Source organism: Salvelinus fontinalis, chromosome 26, assembly GCF_029448725.1.
Source record: "Salvelinus fontinalis isolate EN_2023a chromosome 26, ASM2944872v1, whole genome shotgun sequence".
Classification (NCBI taxonomy): Eukaryota; Metazoa; Chordata; class Actinopteri; order Salmoniformes; family Salmonidae; genus Salvelinus; species Salvelinus fontinalis.
Window position 1 is genome coordinate 1,265,393 of NC_074690.1, and position 24,432 is coordinate 1,289,824.

Below are 24,432 nucleotides of genomic sequence, written 5' to 3' on the forward strand. Positions count from 1 at the left end.
TACACAGATATTAGAAGATATCGATTAAGCAGAGATATTTATTTTATTTTCCTTTATTCAACTAGGCAAGTCAGGTAAGACCAAATTCTTATTTACAATGATGGCCTAGGAAATGCCTTGTTCCGGGGCAGAACGACAGATTTTTACCTTGTCAGCTCGGGGATTCAATCTAGCAACCTTTCGGTTACTGGCCCAACACTCTAACCACTGGACTACCTGCCGCCCCAGATAGCTGCAGACCAATCTACATAAACCCCACAGCAGCACAGGCAAAAGGGGAAACAGACACATCACAGGGGGTATGTATCTCAAAACTAGAATCTGTTACGAACGGAGTTGACAAAGTTTTGAAGACTTTTGCCAAAGTAAAAGACCTTTGCCAAAGTAAAAAAACAATAGCCTTGTTTAGAACGGCAAGTTGAGTTATTGCACACAGGCACTTCACACAATAGGCATTACCTATCGGAAATATGCAAATGCATGCTAAAACACTTTAGCTCCGCCTCCTTGCTTGTCGACGCTGTGATAGATCTTGGGTTAGTTACCAGTAACTTTGATCTCTGTTGAGAGAGGTTGCCATAGGCAGATCTGGCTCTCAAGAGAAGACAGGATGTGTGTCACCTGTCTACAAAATGATGTGGAAACTGAGCTACACATCCTATCCTCCTGGCAAATATAAGAGCACATTAGAAACACATATTTCACACAGACTCACAAATAATTTGATAACAAATTCAACATTGATAAACTCCCATATCTGCCAGGTGAAATACTACAGTGTACAATCACAGCAGCAAGATGTGTGGCTCATTGTCATGAGAAAAGGGCAACCGGTGGAAGACAAACAACATTGTAAGTACCACCAATACTTCTGTTAATTATCTTCCCCTACTATTCCTACGACAACTAAAACACTGATAAAATAACACTTTGTATATTTTTTGAAACTGTTGAGTGCTATGCTACTATTTATTTCTAAGAGTTTGTTGATATTACATTTGTTTCTTCTCACTTTTGTTTATTTCACTTCCTTTAGCAATGTAAACATATGTTTCCCAGACAAATAAAGCCCTTTTGAATTGAACTGAAATTGAGAGGGAAGACGAGAGAGAAAAAATGATTTGTCTTAAGTTATTTGACTATGTCATAACTCCAATCCGTCCATATGGTAGGAAAGTTTGGGACCCCCTTCACAATTTAAAATATGAAACCCCAACAACATTTTACAACTGGAAATTTGAAAAAAACATTCCTGGTGTGTCAAAATATAATAAAGACAATAGATTTAGCTCCAGATTATGTCCTGGCCTGTCATAATGTAATAGAGACAGTAGATCTAGCTCCAGATTATATCCTGGTCAGTCATAATATAATAGAGACAGTAGATCTAGCTCCAGATTATGTCCTGGTCTGTCATAATATAATAGAGACAGTAGATCTAGCTCCAGATTATGTCCTGGTCTGTCATAATATAATAGAGACAGTAGATCTAGCTCCAGATTATGTCCTGGTCTGTCATAATATAATAGAGACAGTAGATCTAGTTCCAGATTATGTCCTGGTCTGTCATAATATAATAGAGACAGTAGATCTAGCTCCAGATTATGTCCTGGTCTGTCATAATATAATAGAGACAGTAGATCTAGCTCCAGATTATGTCCTGGTCTGTCATAATATAATAGAGACAGTAGATCTAGCTCCAGATTATGTCCTGGTCAGTCATAATATAATAGAGACAGTAGATCTAGCTCCAGATTATGTCCTGGTCAGACATAATATAATAGAGACAGTAGATCTATCTCCAGATTATGTCCTGGTCAGTCATAATATAATAGAGACAGTAGATCTAGCTCCAGATTATGTCCTGGTCAGTCATAATATAATAGAGACAGTAGATCTATCTCCAGATTATGTCCTGGTCTGTCATAATATAACAGAGACAGTAGATCTAGCTCCAGATTATGTCCTGGTCTGTCATAATATAATAGACAGTAGATCTAGCTCCAGATTATGTCCTGGTCAGTCATAATATAATAGAGACAGTAGATCTAGCTCCAGATTATGTCCTGGTCTGTCATAATATAATAGAGACAGTAGGTCTAGCTGCAGACTATGTCCTGGTCTGTCATAATATAAGAGAGACAATACCTCCCACCCTGTTTTACACATGAGTCCTTGTAGATTTCATTCATCAATTGTTGCTCTTTGCTTTCTCTTTTTATGTGTATTATTTTCCATGTATAATTGTTTTTGTTGATATATATATATTTATATTGTTAATTTATTTAATACTTTACATACATTGATTTGGGAACAGTGTCAACCATCCATGTATGCCAATAAAGCATTCATTGAATTTAATTGAGAGAGAGAGAGTGAGAGATAGATAGAGGGAAGGAGAGAAAGAGCGGTGGGGAGGTGAAGGTGATCATTGGATGTCTGGGACTCGTCAGAGGTCTGGATTAGATCAGCTGGTGTGTGTGTGTGTGTGTGTGTGTGTGTGTGTGTGTGTGTGTGTGTGTGTGTGTGTGTGTGTGTGTATATATGTGTGTGTACACATGTGTAAGTGTGTGCGTATGTGTGTGAGAGAGAGTTAAAGTTCACAGTTTGTAAGGGACAGCATTGCTAAATATCAATTCTCGAATTTTTGTTTAGTAAGAATCAAATAAACTTTGATTTTATCCTACCTTGATTACGGTTTGCAACACCCAGAGATGAAGCATTAGCTCGATCTGTGTAAAGATGGGAGAGGTCATATAAGTGACAGTTACTTTATGCTATCAGATAGTTCATGCTGGATTTATTGAATGCACATAGACAGCATGCACAGGTCTTTTCCTGAAGTCCTAGGCCCCGTTTATACCTGCCACTAACATGCGTCCTTCGCCCACTGCTTTTATCCCGATCTTTACATTTATACAAATCAGTTTACAATGCGTCTTTGAATTGTTCACATCTGTCTGTAAAATGTGGGCAGAATCAGAATGTGGTCATTATCCGGAAACGGGACACATGTTAGCACAAGGTATAAATGAGGCTCTAATAATGCTACATGTCCATGCATGACTTGTATAGAGAGTCAGGGACACTGAGTAGCAGCGTGTGTAATCTCCATCAAAATACTCTAGACTCTAGAGTCATATTCCATCGTGATACCAACTCCAGATGTAGGATCTTAATCTGAGCCAGTTTGCTACAGCAGGAAGATAATCCTGAAGCAACAGGAAAAGTGAATCATTATGTGGATTATAATTCATGGACATTTTTGTAGAGGTTGATACATTTTTCATAAGAGAAAATCAAGTTTGAAATTTCACAGCCAAGCCTTTTTAAATCTCAAATTCACTACAAATGTTAAATGTCCTACATTGCAGGAAGGTTTTCCTACAACAGGGTGATCAAATGAAGATCCTATATCTGTATGAGGCACATAGGTAATGGTTTGTACTTCCGGGAGTTGGATCTCAAAGTAGTAATGACTTCTTGCATGCAACATGAGTGAGAAGACATTTTGACCGGCAGCAGAAGCAGATCTAGCTAAAAGATGTTCATCGTCGAGGTGTAACCTACACTGTTTGTGAAAATAACCAATTTATGCCTAGATTCAATCAGATCAAGCGTTAACCCGCGATAGCCGACACATGCATGGCTGGTGCTTTGGCATGTAGGAGGTGGAACTGAGTTAGAGCTGTCAAATTGAGGCCTCCTGAGTGTCACAGTGGTCTAAGGCACTGCATCACAGTGCTAGCTGTGCCACTAGAGATTTTGTGTTAGAGTCCAGGCTCTGTCGAAGCTGGACCGCGACCGGGAAACCCATGGGCCCAGTGTCACCCGTGTTAGGGGAGGGTTTGGCCGGCAGGGCTATTCTTGTCCCATCGCACACTATCGACTCGGCGCAGTGCACACTGACACAGTCGCCAGGTGTACGGTGTTTCCTCAGACACATTGGTGTGGCCGGCTTCCAGGTTAAGTGGGCACAGTGTCAAGAAGCAGTGCGGCTTGGTTGGGTTGTGTTTCGGAAGACGCACAGCTCTCGACCTTCGCCTCTCCCAAGTCAGTACGAGGGTTGCAGCGATGAGACAAAACTGTAACTACCAATTGGATACCATGAAATTGGGGAGAAAATGGGGTAAAAAAATATTTTACAAAGAAATAAATAAAGAGCTGGTGAGCGGTTGTGGTCATTGTCACGAAGCCACACCCATCCCACTCGCTTGTCACGAAGCCACACCCGTCCCACTCGCTTGTCACGAAGCCACACCCATCCCACTCGCTTGTCACGAAGCCACACCCATCTCACTCGCTTGTCACGAAGCCACACCCATCCCACTCGCTTGTCACGAAGCCACACCCATCCCACTCGCTTGTCACGAAGCCACACCCATCCCACTCGCTTGTCACGAAGCCACACCCATCCCACTCGCTTGTCACGAAGCCACACCCATCCCACTCGCTTGTCACGAAGCCACACCCATCCCACTCGCTTGTCACAAAGCCCCGCCCATCCCACTCGCTTGTCACGAAGCCACAACCATCCCACTCGCTTGTCAAGAAGCCACACCCATCCCACTCGCTTGTCACGGAGCCACACCCATCCCACTCTCTTGTCACGAAGCCACACCCATCCCACTCGCTTGTCACGAAGCCACACCCATCCAACTCGCTTGTCACGAAGCCACACCCATCCCACTCGCTTGTCACGAAGCCACACCCACCCCACTCGCTTGTCACAAAGCCACACCCATCTCACTCGCTTGTCACGAAGCCACACCCATCCAACTCGCTTGTCACGAAGCCACACCCATCCCACTCGCTTGTCACGAAGCCACACCCATCCCACTCGCTTGTCACGAAGCCACACCCATCTCACTCGCTTGTCACGAAGCCACACCCATCCCACTCGCTTGTCACGAAGCCACACCCATCCAACTCATGTAAGAAGTCCAGAAGGAGAAAGGGTAGGCTAAATAAAAATAAAGACACTCAAATTGAAAATCATTCAACAAAATAATCAGTGTATATTAAAACAAACCTTCCAGTGTTCCACCTTCTAACAAGGCTACATGGGATAATTACTTATGTTTTTTTTATTTTATTTTTTTATTTAACCTTTATTTAACCAGGTAGGCAAATTGAGAACACGTTCTCATTTACAATTGCGACCTGGCCAAGATAAAGCAAAGCAGTTCGACACATACAACAACACATAGTTACACATGGAGTAAAAACAAACATATAGTCAATAATACAGTGAAAAAAAAATAAGTCTATATACAATGTGAGCAAGTGAGGTGAGATAAGGGAGGTGAAGGCAAACAGATATATGTATAAATAAATAAAAATATAAAAAGGCCATGGAGGCGAAGTGAGTACAACACAGCAAGTAAAAAAAATTAAAAATAAATTAAAAAATAAAATAAAAAATGTGACTCAGTGCAGGTATAACGCTATAGGTATAACGCTGGTAGGTATAACGCGATCAGTATAATGCTGATTTAACAGCTCCAATGCATTTACACCTCTCCACATCACCTAAATAAGAACAATGAAATTGCAATGCAGATGCCCATTATCGCGGGTTTATTTATTTAAATGTTTTGTTTTACTTACGCACTGGTCCATGACTGCTATGGATACCTTTGGAGAAGAAGAGTGGAAGAGAGGAGGTAAAGATAGATGGAAGGAGACAAAGAGAGAAAGAGAGATGATCAAAGAATGTCCACAGCTTTTATCTTCACCCCTAAAAATATATTGTAGTAGAATAGAAAACAAACAAAACATTTATCTTCAGAGATTCATTCACAAAGATACATAAAAAATACATTTAATATATATATATATATATATTTATATAAAAAATAATAGAAGAAGAGATTGAAATGGGTTTTTGAGCAATTCTTACAACAGCTTCCTTTCGTGTTTGGCATTAATCAACCACAAACCCTTGGCTTTTATCGTAAGAGACTTTCCAGCTTTTGGCACTGCAAAATGTCCACTGATTAGCAGCAGTGGGCCAACAGACAGAGACAGTGAATCAGGGACGCTACACTGCATGAGCCTAACACCAAGTAGTCATTCCCGATGGGCGTAGCACCAAGTCTTCCTTGTTGATGGGCCTAGCACTGCTTTCAAATGGAAAAGAGTCAACAGATTCAGAGACAAAGCAGGAAATTGCAGTCTTCTGCCAAAGTCAACAACTAAACTCTGCCAGAAGATTTTAGTTGTTCTGGAATTGGTTAGAAAAACTGATTTCTTGCATTTCTAAGCTAGGACTTCATACACAATGCTTTAACGTTTGGTAAAATAGCACTAAAACTATCCCTACTAATATCCCTATTCTTACAACTATTGCTATCCTTACAACTATCCCTAGCTCTACTACTATCCCTATCCCTAAAACTATCCCTATCCCTAAAACTATCCCTATCCCTAAAACTATCCCTATCAATACTACAATCCCTATCCCTACTACTATCACTATCCCTAAAACTATCCCTAGCTCTACTACTGTCCCTACTACTAACCCTAACCCTAGGCATACTACCATCCCTACTACTATCCCTACTACGAGTGCAATTAAACCCATTCTACAGTTCTATCAAACCCATTCTACAGTTTTATCAAACCCATTCTACAGTTCTATCAAACCCATTCTACAGTTCTATCAAACCCATTCTACAGTTCTATTAGTTCTATCAAACCCATTCTACAGTTCAATCAAACCCATTCTACAGTTATATTAGTTCTATCAAACCCATTCTACAGTTCTATCAAACCCATTCTACAGTTCTATTAGTTCTATCAAACCCATTCTACAGTTCAATCAAACCCATTCTACAGTTCTATTAGTTCTATCAAACCCATTCTACAGTTCTATTAGTTCTATCAAACCCATTCTACAGTTCTATTAGTTCTATCAAACCCATTCTACAGTTCAATCAAACCCATTCTACAGTTCTATTAGTTCTATCAAACCCATTCTACAGTTCAATCAAACCCATTCTACAGTTCTATTAGTTCTATTAAACCCATTCTACAGTTCGATCAAACCCATTCTACAGTTCTATTAGTTCTATCAAACCCATTCTACAGTTCTATCAAACCCATTCTACAGTTCTATTAGTTCTATCAAACCCATTCTACAGTTCTATCAAACCCATTCTACAGTTCTATCAAACCCATTCTACAGTTCTCTTAGTTCTATCAAACCCATCCTACAGTTCTATTAGTTCTATCAAACCCATTCTACAGTTCTATCAAACCCATTCTACAGTTCTATTAGTTCTATCAAACCCATTCTACAGTTCTATTAGTTCTATCAAACCCATTCTACAGTTCTATTAGTTCTATCAAACCCATTCTACAGTTCTATTAGTTCTATCAAACCCATTCTACAGTTCTATCAGTTCTATCAAACCCATTCTACAGTTCTATTAGTTCTATCAAACCCATTCTACAGTTCTATCAGTTCTATCAAACCCATTCTACAGTTCTATCAGTTCTATCAAACCCATTCTACAGTTTTATTAGTTCTATCAAACTTATTCTACAGTTCTATTCGTTCTATCAAACCCATTCTAGAGTTCTATCAGAATCCAACTCCAATGCTTCCTAACTTCTAACCCTACCCTTCTAACCCTACCTCGTTCCACAGGATGACTTTACAACTTCAACATTAATCCACAAGGTGTACCTGCTTTTCTCTCCACCTAACTTCCTGTCGTAGCGACACAGCATGTGGAAGAAACATCACTTTGCCACAATCACTTTTAAATGTGCCTCTGCAAGTGTGAGAATGCTTTCTGTTTCTCTACAGTTTCACACCTAGTTTCACACACCTTGTTTGGTATGCAGTAGATTATCACAGTTTCAAGGAACCTTAACGTTATCTTCTTGAGAATACAGGGGGTGCTGTTTTTGCATTAGCATAATTTCCTCTACAGATTAAACTGCCTCTTATTCAATTATTGCTGTTACTATATGCATATAATTAATACCATTGGATAGAAAACAAGCTATGGTTTCTAAAACCGTTTCAATTTTGTCTCTGAGTGAAACATAAGTCATTTGACAGCACTTTCCCTGAGCAAGAAGAAGATTGCAAGATGTGTATGCTCGCTTCAACGCTCTGCCTATATATGGTCACGCCACCTATGACCCGAAACACACTTCATTCGTCTTCCTCTGGGTGTCAAGAAGATGTCAGAGGAGAAATTTTTTGTTTATCTTGTACTGACGTGAAATAAGACCTATTTCTTTAGCGTGACCGACAACTTCCGCTTCTCTGAAACGCGCGTTTCAGAGGTGCAATTGTCTTTTGTTTTGCTGCCGTTACGGATGAAAACTATCTCCGTCTCGAAGTTTGTTTGATACATGTGACCATATCATCTTAATGTATGTTTTTTCAATATAGTTTAATCAGATTATTTGATTTTTTTCGGGAGTTTTGCCGTGTTCCGTTCTGTGAGATTTTTAACTTTGGACAGAACCGTGCTAGTCGACCAGTACCTATGCTAAATGAAGAGGGAAAGTTGCCATTGTGAATGGATTGAACGACTCATCAGGACTAAGGACACCTTTATCAACATTCTGATGAAAGATCAGCAATAGTAAGACCCAATTTACGATGTTATTTCATATATCTGTCGTGCATGTGAACTGGTCGGGCGCGCCCAGCTGGTTCTGGCTGGCGTGGCTATGCTAATTTAGCGCTACATTTTGTTTTCGCTATAAAACATTTAATAAATCTGAAATATTGTTTGGATTCACCAGATGTTGGGCTTTCAATATCTGTACGCTGTGTATTTTTTCTGAAATGTTTTAAGACAAGTAATTAGTTATATGACGTTGGTCTCTGTAATTGTTCTGGCTGCATCAGCACTATATCAGATTGCAGCTGCAATTTAGAACTGTGATTTATACCTGAAAAATGCACATTTAAAAAAAAAACTATGCTATACCATAAATATGTTATCAGACTGTCATCTTATGAATTTGTTTGTTGGTTAGTGGCTATATATATTTTCATTTAGTCGAATTAGTGATAGCTACTGACGCAGGAAAAAACTGTTGGAGTAAAAAAATGGTGTCTTTTGCTAACGTGTTTAGCTAATAGATTTACATATTGTGTCTTCCCTGTAAAACATTTAAAAAATCTGAAATGGTGGCTTTATTCACAAGATCTGTGTCTTTCATTGGGTGTCTTGGACTTGTGATTTAATGATATTTAGATGCTACTATTTAATTGTGACGCTATGCTAACGATGCTAATCAGTGTGGGGGGGGGGGTGGGGGGTGCTCCCGAATCCGGGTTAGGTACTCGGTAGAGGTTAACGTTGATATAGAATGTGCTATGTCTTTTTTTTGTCTATATCTAAAGTATTTAATACTCTAGATATATTCTGTTCCGTGCTTCAGCCCTTGTATTGTGACAGCTCTGGTCCCCCAGCAACAAGAGCCTCACACCTGTCTTTGAGGTGTTACATGGTGGGTCACATACTGTACATCTATGCATATGAATATGAAATATGCTAAATGTATTACCCCCTGTCATGTTTTGGCTTTGATCATCATGTCTTGTCCCTGTGCTTCCCTCTGCTGGTCTTATTAGGTTCTTTCCCTCTTTCTATTCCTCTCTCTCCTCCTCCCTCTTTCCCTCTCCCGCTCTCTCTCTCTATCGTTCCGTTCTTGCTCCCAGCTGGTTCTCATTCTCCTAACGACCTTATTTACTCTTTCACACCTGTCCCCTATTTTGCCCTCTGATTTGAGTCCCTATTTCTCCCTCTGTTTTCCGCTTCTGTCTTTGTCGGATTCTTGTTTGAGGTTTGCTGCTCTGTGTCCTTGTTCCGCCCTGTCGTGTTTTTGCCTTTGTCAGATGCTGCGTGTGAGCAGGTGTCTATGTCTGCTACGGTCTGTGCCTTCCTGAAGCGACCTGCAGTCTGTGGTCGCGGCTCCAGTCGTTCCTCTCTACTACGAGAGGTTTTCAGTTTCCTGTTTTGGATTAACCTTTGATAATATCCAGGAGAATCATTGTTTGTTTAAAACTGGAATAAAGACTCTGTTTCTATTACGTTGCTTTTGGGTCCTCCTTCATCAGCATAACACCCCCCCCCTGTCTGTTACTACCTAGGAGATTAATTACTATTGTGATTAAAGAGGAGCACTTCATGACAGATGAGCGTTATTAGCATATAATTAATTTCTGCACTTTCAGCAAATTTATCTTCATATGTGGGACCGTATGTTTAATATCCTAGCAGGAGATATGAGCCGCTGCGGTCCTTGCTGCATGGGGGGGGGGGGGGGAATTGAACACCCCCCTCCATGTTGTTGGTAATATGACGTGTCACAAATGGCACCTCATTCCCTACATAGTACACTAGCAGGGCCCATAGGGCTCTGGTCAAAAGTCTAGAGAATAGGGTGCCAATTTGGTGCTTAGCAATAGTCTCAGGTTTCTCTTATGAGAGAATAACAAATAACTCAAAATCAAAGACAAAAGCCTTCAAACTTCCACATCTGTGGGGGGTGGGGAGTAATATGATTACATTATTTTATTATTATGTAATAATGTCAGAGTGTCATCCGCACCATTATTGCATTCTTTGTTTCTGCCAAAACGAGTGCGTAATATTGCTTTTTAAAATGGAGGATACGGAGACTGAGTCTGGGGGTTTCATCCGTTCAGTGGGGATGTGTCCGAATGTCGGGCTGTTTTTAATAACGCCCTGTCAGTCAGAGAGAGTTGAGCCGGCTGGTCTCAGAACTGGAGGAGCTAGGGAGGAGTGCAATGCAAGGGGAAAACAAAAAAAATCAAGCAATAACGCGAAAGCATTACACAGGTAAGGACCCAGCTACACATACATACACACACACATATGCTGCGTACACACACACACAAATATGCTGCATACACACACACATACACACACACACATATGCTGCGTACACACACACACACACACACAAATATGCTGCATACACACACACATACACACACACACAAATATGCTGCGTACACACACACACACACACACATACAAAATCTCAAAGAATGATTGCCTCAAACAAATGCAGAAACTACAAACACATCAAATGTAAAGAGAGTATGTATGCTACCTTATGTGCAAGGCAACAGTACACCGCTAATACCATCAAACACTGACAGCAAGCCACCAGCATCTTTACTGCCGTACAGACTCCCAGCTATGTTTGATTCACTAGGAAGAACATAGGGCCTTCCACAATTTGCCCAGTGTTGGGCTGCAATAGCACCGTATTCCTCAGTGTTGGGCTGCTATAGCACCTTATTCCTCAGTGTTGGGCTGGCTATAGCACCTTATTCCTCAGTGTTGGGCTGCTATAGCACCTTATTCCTCAGTGTTGGGCTGATATAGCACCGTATTCCTCAGTGTTGGGCTGATATAGCACCTTATTCCTCAGTGTTGGGCTGCTATAGCACCTTATTCCTCAGTGTTGGGCTGCTATAGCACCTTATTCCTCAGTGTTGGGCTGATATAGTCCCTTATTCCTCAGTGTTGGGCTGATATAGCACCTTATTCCTCAGTGTTGGGCTGGCTATAGCACTTTATTCCTCAGTGTTGGGCTGCTATATCACCTTATTCCTCATGGTTGGGCTGGCTATAGCACCTTAGCCCTCAGCTAGCCTCCCTGGTGTTAGCCTGGTGTAGCCCCCATACCTTAGGATCTGAATATCAAACTGCAAATACCCACATAACAACAAATACCTTCTGGTAAAAATATTACAATGAAGTACAGGTATTTTTCCAACATTGTAATTTCTATAGAAGAGGTGAAAGCTACCTACAGATGTTAGCAGTTCCTTTGGGAATGGGCAGATAGGACCCGACGTTCCAGGGTCGTCCGTGGTAGTGTCTCTTACAGCGGCCGCAGTCCGGTCCTGTTGTGTTGTGTTCACACTCACATCCCAGCTTCCCCTTGTCCTTGTCAAACACACAGCTGTTGGAGTGCAGGTTACACTTACACCTGTGGAGGGAAAATACACAATCAGATTTATTTCAACAAATTATCTGATCTTATACAATAACAACACTTTTAATCGAGATGGGGAGCTGTTGGTGTGCAGTGCAGGTTGCACTTCAACTTGAGAAGGGGGAAAAAACCCGTTGCAGACCCAGAGGATGTAGTACATGTCATTATTCATACCAAAGGCTGGGTGTTGGTGCTTCTAACCGGACTGCAGTGCTGGAGAACCTCCTCCTGGAGAACAGTAATATGAACTAATTTATTCACCTAAATAAAATGTGACCCGGGAAGCTTACACAAACGTTCATGTCTAAGAGAAGGTTACCCTTCATACCAATGTGTTTTCACCGTATCACCTCAGGTTACACACTATTTTCACTGAGCCCTTGCTGTGGAGCTTTTTGCCCATTTTATGATTTAATAGTGTGTATATTAGTACTCCGGTAGTTGACTTAGATCAGACTAAAATGGAAGAAAGAGAGAAAAGGTATTTTTATTCTGCTCCTATTAAACCAGAGCTCATTTGTCTAACCTCCTGTGGAGGGAACAGCACATCAAATACAGCCAGGATAGTGAATCTAAAAACAAAAGGCAACTCTCTGTGCATCCCCCCAATGGCATCCCATTCACAATATACAAAAAGGTTCCTGAACCTAAAATCTACAGCTGTCCCCAAAGGTGAACCCTTTGAATCATTATTTTTGGTTCCAGTTAGAACCATTTCTGGTTGCATGTGTAACAGTATAACTTTAGTACGTCCCCTCGCCCCGACCTCGGGCGCGAACCAGGGACCCTCTGCACACATTAACAACTGACACCCACGAAGCGTCGTTACCCATCGCTCCACAAAAGCCGCGGCGCCTTGCAGAGCAAGGGGGAAACCCTACTTCAGGTCTCTGAGCAAGTGACGTAACTGATTGAAATGCTACTAGCGCGTACCCGCTAACTAGCTAGCCATTTCACATCCGTTACACATGTAAGACACTTTCCACAGAGGGTTCTATGTGGAACCGTGAAGGGTTCTCCTATGGGCACAGCCGAATAACCCTTTTGGAACCCTTTTGTTCTAAGACTGTAGTGCGCTGGACTCTGGTCAAAAGTAATGCAGCACAGAGGGAAATAGGGTGGCGTTGGAGATGCATCCCATAACATTCTCTGAATTGTGGACAAAACTAAGAGCTGATTGAGAGATAACAAGAAGATGCCAACCGAGCAAAAGGCTTTCCAGTCAGTCAGTCAGTCAGTCAGGCTGGCATAAATTATGACCATATTACCACTACACCAGCAGTATATTATGACCATATTACCACTACACCAGCAGTATATTATGACCATATTACCACCACACCAGCAGTATATTATGACCATATTACCACTACACCAGCAGCATATTATGACCATATTACCACCACACCAGCAGTATATTATGACATATATTATGACCATATTACCACCACACCAGCAGTATATTATGACCATATTACCACTACACCAGCAGTATATTATGACATATATTATGACCATATTACCACTACACCAGCAGTATATTATGACCATATTACCACTACACCAGCAGTATATTATGACCATATTACCACCACACCAGCAGAATATTATGACATATATTATGACCATATTACCACTACACCAGAAGTATATTATGACATATATTATGACCATATTACCACCACACCAGCAGTATATTATGACATATATTATGACCATATTACCACCACACCAGCAGTATATTATGACATATATTATCACCATATTACCACCAAACCAGCAGTATATTATGACCATATTACCACTACACCAGCAGTATATTATGACATATATTATGACCATATTACCACTACACCAGCAGTATATTATGACATATATTATGATCATATTACCACCACACCAGCAGTATATTATGACATATATTATGACCATATTACCACCACACCAGCAGTATATTATGACATATATTATGACCATATTACCACCACACCAGCAGTATATTATGACATATATTATGACCATATTACCACTACACCAGCAGTATATTATGACATATATTATGACCATATTACCACTACACCAGCAGTATATTATGACATATATTATGACCATATTACCACCACACCAGCAGTATATTATGACATATATTATGACCATATTACCACTACACCAGCAGTATATTATGACCATATTACCACTACACTAGCAGTACAATATGACATATATTATGACCATATTACCACCACACCAGCAGTATATTATGACCATATTACCACCACACCAGCAGTATATTATGACCATATTACCACTACACTAGCAGTATATTATGACATATATTATCACCATATTACCACCACACCAGCAGTATATTATGACCATATTACCACCACACCAGCAGAATATAATGACCATATTACCACCACACCATTAGTATATTAAGACCATATTACCACTACACTAGCAGTATAATATGACATATATTATGACCATATTACCACCACACCAGCAGTATATTATGACCATATTACCACCACACCAGCAGAATATAATGACCATATTACCACCACACCAGTAGTATATTATGACCATATTACCACTACACCATTAGTATATTATGACCATATTACCACTACACTAGCAGTATAATATGACATATATTATGACCATATTACCACCACACCAGCAGTATATTATGACCATCTTACCACTACACCAGCAGTATATTATGACATATATTATCACCATTTTACCACGACATCAGCAGTATAATATGACATATATTACGACCATATTACCACTACACTAGCAGTATATTATGATATATATTATGACCCTATTACCACCACTCCAGCAGTATATTATGACATATATTATGACCATATTACCATCACACAGGCAGTATATTATGACATATATTATGACCATATTACCAATACACCAGCAGTATATTATGACCATATTACCACCACACCAGCAATATATTATGACCATATTACCACCACACCAGCAGTATATTATGACATATATTATGACCATATTACCACTACACCAGCAGTATATTATGACCATATTACCACCACACCAGCAGTATATTATGACCATATTACCACCACACCAGCAGTATATTATGACATATAATATGACCATATTACCACTACACCAGCAGAATATAATGACATATATTATCACCATATTACCACCACACCAGCAGTATATTATGACATATATTATGACCATATTACCACTACACCAGCAGTATAATATGACATATATTATGACCATATTACCACTCCACCAGCAGTATAATATGACATATATTATGACCATATTACCACTACACCAGCAGTATATTATGACCATATTACCACCACACCAGCAGTATATTATGACATATTATGACCATATTACCACCACACAGCAGTATATTATGACATATAATATGACCATATTACCACTCCACCAGCAGTATAATATGACATATAATATGACCATATTAACACTACACTAGCAGTATAATATGACATATATTATGACCATATTACCACCACACCAGCAGTATATTATGACCATATTACCACTACACTAGCAGTATAATATGACATATATTATGAACATATTACCACCACACCAGCAGTATATTATGACCATATTACCACCACACCAGCAGTATATTATGACCATATTACCACCACACCAGCAGTATATTATGACCATTTTACCACTACACCAGCAGAATATAATGAAAATTTTACCACTACACCAGCACAATATAATGACATATATTATGACCATATTACCACGACACCAGCAGCATATTATGACATATATTATGACCATATTACCACTCCACTAGCAGTATATTATGAAATATATTATGACCATATTACCACTACACCAGCAGTATATTATGACATATATTATGACCATATTACCACTACACTAGCAGTATATTATGAAATATATTATGACCATATTACCACCACACCAGCAGTATATTATGACCATATTACCACTACACCAGCAGTATATTATGACCATATTACCACCACACCAGCAGTATATTATGACCATATTACCACCACACCAGCAGTATATTATGACCATATTACCACCACACCAGCAGTATATTATGACCATATTACCACCACACCAGCAGTATATTATGACATATATTATGACCATATTACCACTACACCAGCAGTATAATATGACATATATTATGACCATATTACCACTACATCAGCAGAATATAATGACATATATTATGACCATATTACCACCACACCAGCAGTATATTATGACATATATTATGACCATATTACCACCACACAGGTAGTATATTATGACATATATTATGACCATATTACCACTACACCAGCAGTATAATATGACATATATTATGACCATATTACCACAACACCAGCAGTATATTATGACATATATTATGACCATATTACCACTACACCAGCAGTATATTATGACATATATTATGACCATATTACCACCACACCAGCAGTATATTATGACATATATTATGACCATATTACCACTACACCAGCAGTATATTATGACCATATTACCACTACACCAGCAGTATATTATAACCATATTACCACTACACTAGCAGTACAATATGACATATATTATGACCATATTACCACCACACCAGCAGTATATTATGACCATATTACCACCACACCAGCAGTATATTATGACCATATTACCACCACACCAGCAGTATATTATGACCATATTACCACTACACCAGCAGTATATTATGACATATATTATCACCATATTACCACCACACCAGCAGTATATTATGACCATATTACCACCACACCAGCAGTATAATATGACCATATTACCACCACACCAGCAGTATATTATGACCATATTACCACTACACAGCAGTATATTATGACCATATTACCACCACACCAGCAGTATATTATGACCATATTACCACCACACCAGCAGTATATATGACATATATTATGACCATATTACCACCACACCAGCAGTATATTATGACCATATTACCACCACACCAGCAGTATATTATGACCATATTACCACTACTCCAGCAGTATATTATGACATATATTATGACCATATTACCACGACACCAGCAGTATATATGACATATATTAGACCATATTACCACTACACCAGCAGTATATTATGACATATATTATGACCATATTACCACCACACCAGCAGTATATTTTGACATATATTATGACCATATTACCACCACACCAGCAGTATATTATGACATATATTATGACCATATTACCACTACACCAGCAGTATATTATGACCATATTACCACCACACCAGCAGTATATTATGACCATATTACCACCACACCAGCAGTATATTATGACATATATTATGACCATATTACCACTACACCAGCAGTATATTATGACCATATTACCACCACACCAGCAGTATATTATGACATATATTATGACCATATTACCACTACACCAGCAGTATATTATGACCATATTACCACCACACCAGCAGTATATTATGACCATATTACCACCACACCAGCAGTATATTATGACATATATTATGACCATATTACCACTACACCAGCAGATATATGACATATATTATGACCATATTACCACCACACCAGCAGTATATTATGACATATATTATGACCATATTACCACTACACCAGCAGTATATATGACATATATTATGACCATATTACCACTCCACCAGCAGTATAATATGACATATATTATGACCATATTACCACTACACCAGCAGTATAATATGACCATATTACCACCACACCAGCAGTATATTATGACATATATTATGACCATATTACCACTACACCAGCAGTATAATATGGCATATATTATGACCATATTACCACTCCACCAGCAGTATAATATGACATATATTATGACCATATTACCACTACACCAGCAGTATATTATGACATATATTATGACCATATTACCACTACACCAGCAGTATATTATGACCATATTACCACTACAACTAGCAGTATATTATGACATATATTATGACCATATTACCACTACACCAGCAGTATATTATGACCATATTACCACCACACCAGCAGTATATTATGACATATATTATGACCATATTACCACCACACCAGCAGTATATTATGACATATATTATGACCATATTACCACCACACCAGCAGTATATTATGACCATATTACCACTACACCAGCAGTATATTATGACCATATTACCACTACACCAGCAGTATATTATGACCATATTACCACCACACCAGCAGTATAATATGACATATATTATGACCATATTACCACCACACCAGCAGTATATTATGACATATATTATGACCATATTACCACTACACCAGCAGTATATTATGACATATATTATGACCATATTACCACTACACCAGCAGTATATTATGACCATATTACCACTACACCAGCAGTATATTATGACCATATTACCACCACACCAGCAGTATATTATGACATATATTATGACCATATTACCACCACACCAGCAGTATATTATGACATATATTATGACCATATTACCACCACACCAGCAGTATATTATGACCATATTACCACCACACCAGCAGTATATTATGACCATATTACCACCACACCAGCAGTATATTATGACATATATTATGACCATATTACCACCACACCAGCAGTATATTATGACCATATTACCACCACACCAGCAGTATATTATGACATATATTATGACCATATTACCACTACACCAGCAGTATATTATGACCATATTACCACCACACCAGCAGTATATTATGACATATATTATGACCATATTACCACCACACCAGCAGTATATTATGACCATATTACCACCACACCAGCAGTATATTATGACATATATTATGACCATATTACCACCACACCAGCAGTATATTATGACCATATTACCACTACACCAGCAGTATATTATGACCATATTACCACTACACCAGCAGTATATTATGACATATATTATGACCATATTACCACCACACCAGCAGTATATTATGACCATATTACCACCACACCAGCAGTATATTATGACATATATTATGACCATATTACCACCACACCAGCAGTATATTATGACATATATTATGACCATATTACCACCACACCAGCAGTATATTATGACCATATTACCACCACACCAGCAGTATATTATGACATATATTATGACCATATTACCACTACACCAGCAGTATATTATGACCATATTACCACCACACCAGCAGTATATTATGACATATATTATGACCATATTACCACTACACCAGCAGTATATTATGACCATATTACCACCACACCAGCAGTATATTATGACCATATTACCACCACACCAGCAGTATATTATGACCATATTACCACCACACCAGCAGTATATTATGACCATATTACCACCACACCAGCAGTATATTATGACCATATTACCACCACACCAGCAGTATATTATGACATATATTATGACCATATTACCACTACACCAGCAGTATATTATGACATATATTATGACCCTATTACCACCACCCAGCAGTATATTATGACCATATTACCACCACACCAGCAGTATATTATGACATATATTATGACCATATTACCACCACACCAGCAGTATATTATGACCATATTACCACCACACCAGCAGTATATTATGACCATATTACCACCACACCAGCAGTATATTATGACATATATTATGACCATATTACCACTACACCAGCAGTATATTATGACCATATTACCACCACACCAGCAGTATATTATGACATATATTATGACCATATTACCACTACACCAGCAGTATATTATGACCATATTACCACCACACCAGCAGTATATTATGACCATATTACCACCACACCAGCAGTATATTATGACATATAATATGACCATATTACCACTACACCAGCAGAATATAATGACATATATTATCACCATATTACCACCACACCAGCAGTATATTATGACATATATTATGACCATATTACCACTACACCAGCAGTATAATATGACATATATTATGACCATATTACCACTACACCAGCAGTATAATATGACCATATTACCACCACACCGAGCATATATTATGACCATATTACCACTACACCAGCAGTATATTATGACCATATTACCACTACACCAGCAGTAATATGAATATAGACCATATTACCACTACACCAGCAGTATATTATGACATATATTATGACCATATTACCACTACACCAGCAGTATATTATGACCATATTACCACTACACCAGCAGTATATTATGACATATATTATGACCATATTACCACTACACCAGCAGTATATTATGACCATATTACCACTACACCAGCAGTATATTATGACCATATTACCACCACACCAGCAGTATATTATGACATATATTATGACCATATTACCACCACACCAGCAGTATATTATGACATATATTATGACCATATTACCACTACACCAGCAGTATATTATGACATATAATGACCATATTACCACTACACCAGCAGTATATTATGACCATATTACCACTACACCAGCAGTATATTATGACCATATTACCACCACACCAGCAGATATATGACATATATTATGACCATATTACCACCACACCAGCAGTATATTATGACATATATTATGACCATATTACCACCACACCAGCAGTATATTATGACATATATTATGACCATATTACCACTACACCAGCAGTATATTATGACCATATTACCACCACACCAGCAGTATATTATGACCATATTACCACCACACCAGCAGTATATTATGACATATATTATGACCATATTACCACCACACCAGCAGTATATTATGACATATATTATGACCATATTACCACCACACCAGCAGTATATTATGACATATATTATGACCATATTACCACCACACCAGCAGTATATTATGACATATATTATGACCATATTACCACCACACCAGCAGTATATTATGACCATATTACCACCACACCAGCAGTATATTATGACCATATTACCACCACACCAGCAGTATATTATGACATATATTATGACCATATTACCACTACACCAGCAGTATATTATGACCATATTACCACCACACCAGCAGTATATTATGACATATATTATGACCATATTACCACTACACCAGCAGTATATTATGACCATATTACCACCACACCAGCAGTATATTATGACCATATTACCACCACACCAGCAGTATATTATGACATATATTATGACCATATTACCACCACACCAGCAGTATAATATGACATATATTATGACCATATTACCACCACACCAGCAGTATATTATGACATATATTATGACCATATTACCACCACACCAGCAGTATATTATGACATATATTATGACCATATTACCACTACACCAGCAGTATATTATGACCATATTACCACCACACCAGCAGTATATTATGACATATATTATGACCATATTACCACTACACCAGCAGTATAATATGGCATATATTATGACCATATTACCACTCCACCAGCAGTATATTATGACCATATTACCACTACACCAGCAGTATATTATGACATATATTATGACCATATTACCACTACACCAGCAGTATATTATGACCATATTACCACTACACCAGCAGTATATTATGACATATATTATGACCATATTACCACCACACCAGCAGTATATTATGACCATATTACCACTACACCAGCAGTATATTATGACCATATTACCACCACACCAGCAGTATATTATGACCATATTACCACCACACCAGCAGTATATATGACATATATTATGACCATATTACCACCACACCAGCAGTATATTATGACATATATTATGACCATATTACCACTACACCAGCAGTATATTATGACCATATTACCACTACACCAGCAGTATATTATGACCATATTACCACCACACCAGCAGTATATTATGACATATATTATGACCATATTACCACCACACCAGCAGTATATTATGACATATATTATGACCATATTACCACCACACCAGCAGTATATTATGACCATATTACCACTACACCAGCAGTATATTATGACCATATTACCACCACACCAGCAGTATATTATGACATATATTATGACCATATTACCACCACACCAGCAGTATATTATGACCATATTACCACCACACCAGCAGTATATTATGACCATATTACCACCACACCAGCAGTATATTATGACCATATTACCACCACACCAGCAGTATATTATGACATATATTATGACCATATTACCACCACACCAGCAGTATATTATGACATATATTATGACCATATTACCACCACACCAGCAGTATATTATGACATATATTATGACCATATTACCACTACACCAGCAGTATATTATGACATATATTATGACCATATTACCACTACACCAGCAGTATATTATGACATATATTATGACCATATTACCACTACACCAGCAGTATATTATGACCATATTACCACCACACCAGCAGTATATTATGACATATATTATGACCATATTACCACTACACCAGCAGTATATATGCATATATTATGACCATATTACCACCACACCAGCAGTATATTATGACCATATTACCACTACACCAGCAGTATATTATGACCATATTACCACTACACCAGCAGTATATTATGACCATATTACCACTACACCAGCAGTATATTATGACATATATTATGACCATATTACCACCACACCAGCAGTATATTATGACATATATTATGACCATATTACCACTACACCAGCAGTATATTATGACCATATTACCACCACACCAGCTAAAGCATATATTATGACCATATTACCACCACACCAGCAGTATATTATGACATATATTATGACCATATTACCACCACACCAGCAGTATATTATGACATATATTATGACCATATTACCACCACACCAGCAGTATATTATGACATATATTATGACCATATTACCACTACACCAGCAGTATATTATGACATATATTATGACCATATTACCACTACACCAGCAGTATATTATGACCATATTACCACCACACCAGCAGTATATTATGACATATATTATGACCATATTACCACTACACCAGCAGTATATTATGACCATATTACCACCACACCAGCAGTATATTATGACATATATTATGACCATATTACCACTACACCAGCAGTATATTATGACCATATTACCACACACCAGCAGTATATTATGACCATATTACCACCACACCAGCAGTATATTATGACCATATTACCACCACACCAGCAGTATATTATGACATATATTATGACCATATTACAACACACCAGCAGTATATTATGACCATATTACCACTACACCAGCAGTATATTATGACCATATTACCACCACACCAGCAGTATATTATGACATATATTATGACCATATTACCACCACACCAGCAGTATATTATGACATATATTATGACCATATTACCACCACACCAGCAGTATATTATGACCATATTACCACCACACCAGCAGAATATTATGACATATATTATGACCATATTACCACTACACCAGCAGTATATTATGACATATATTATGACCATATTACCACTACACCAGCAGTATATTATGACATATATTATGACCATATTACCACTACACCAGCAGTATATTATGACATATATTATGACCATATTACCACTACACCAGCAGTATATTATGACCATATTACCACCACACCAGCAGTAATATGAAATATATGACCATATTACCACTACACCAGCAGTATATTATGACATATATTATGACCATATTACCACACACAGCAGTATATTATGACATATATTATGACCATATTACCACTACACCAGCAGTATATCATGACCATATTACCACTACACCAGCAGTATATTATGACCATATTACCACCACACCAGCAGTATATTATGACATATATTATGACCATATTACCACCACACCAGCAGTATATTATGACCATATTACCACACACCAGCAGTATATTATGACCATATTACCACCACACCAGCAGTATATATGACATATATTATGACCATATTACCACCACACCAGCAGTATATTATGACATATATTATGACCATATTACCACCACACCAGCAGTATATTATGACCATATTACCACCACACCAGCAGATATATGACATATATTATGACCATATTACCACCACACCAGCAGTATATTATGACCATATTACCACCACACCAGCAGTATATTATGACCATATTACCACACACCAGCAGTATATTATGACCATATTACCACCACACCAGCAGTATATTATGACATATATTATGACCATATTACCACCACACCAGCAGTATATTATGACCATATTACCACCACACCAGCAGTATATTATGACATATATTAT

General features: G+C 38.2%; 1 protein-coding gene across 3 annotated transcripts in view; it reads right to left on the reverse strand.

Moving 5' to 3' along the window:
• LOC129823537 (netrin-G1-like) overlaps nucleotides 1–24,432 on the reverse strand; it is a 240,760-nt gene that overhangs the window by 43,258 nt on the left and 173,070 nt on the right. For 2 of the 3 annotated variants that reach the window (XM_055882334.1, XM_055882333.1), the window contains exons 4-6: nucleotides 11,828–12,006; nucleotides 5,611–5,637; nucleotides 2,688–2,732 (exon numbers count right to left, since the gene is read on the reverse strand). In XM_055882334.1, coding sequence (XP_055738309.1) covers nucleotides 2,688–2,732; nucleotides 5,611–5,637; nucleotides 11,828–12,006 — 251 coding nt within the window. The remainder of the gene's footprint in view (nucleotides 1–2,687; nucleotides 2,733–5,610; nucleotides 5,638–11,827; nucleotides 12,007–24,432) is intronic. The other variant, XM_055882335.1, reaches the window with a different exon arrangement.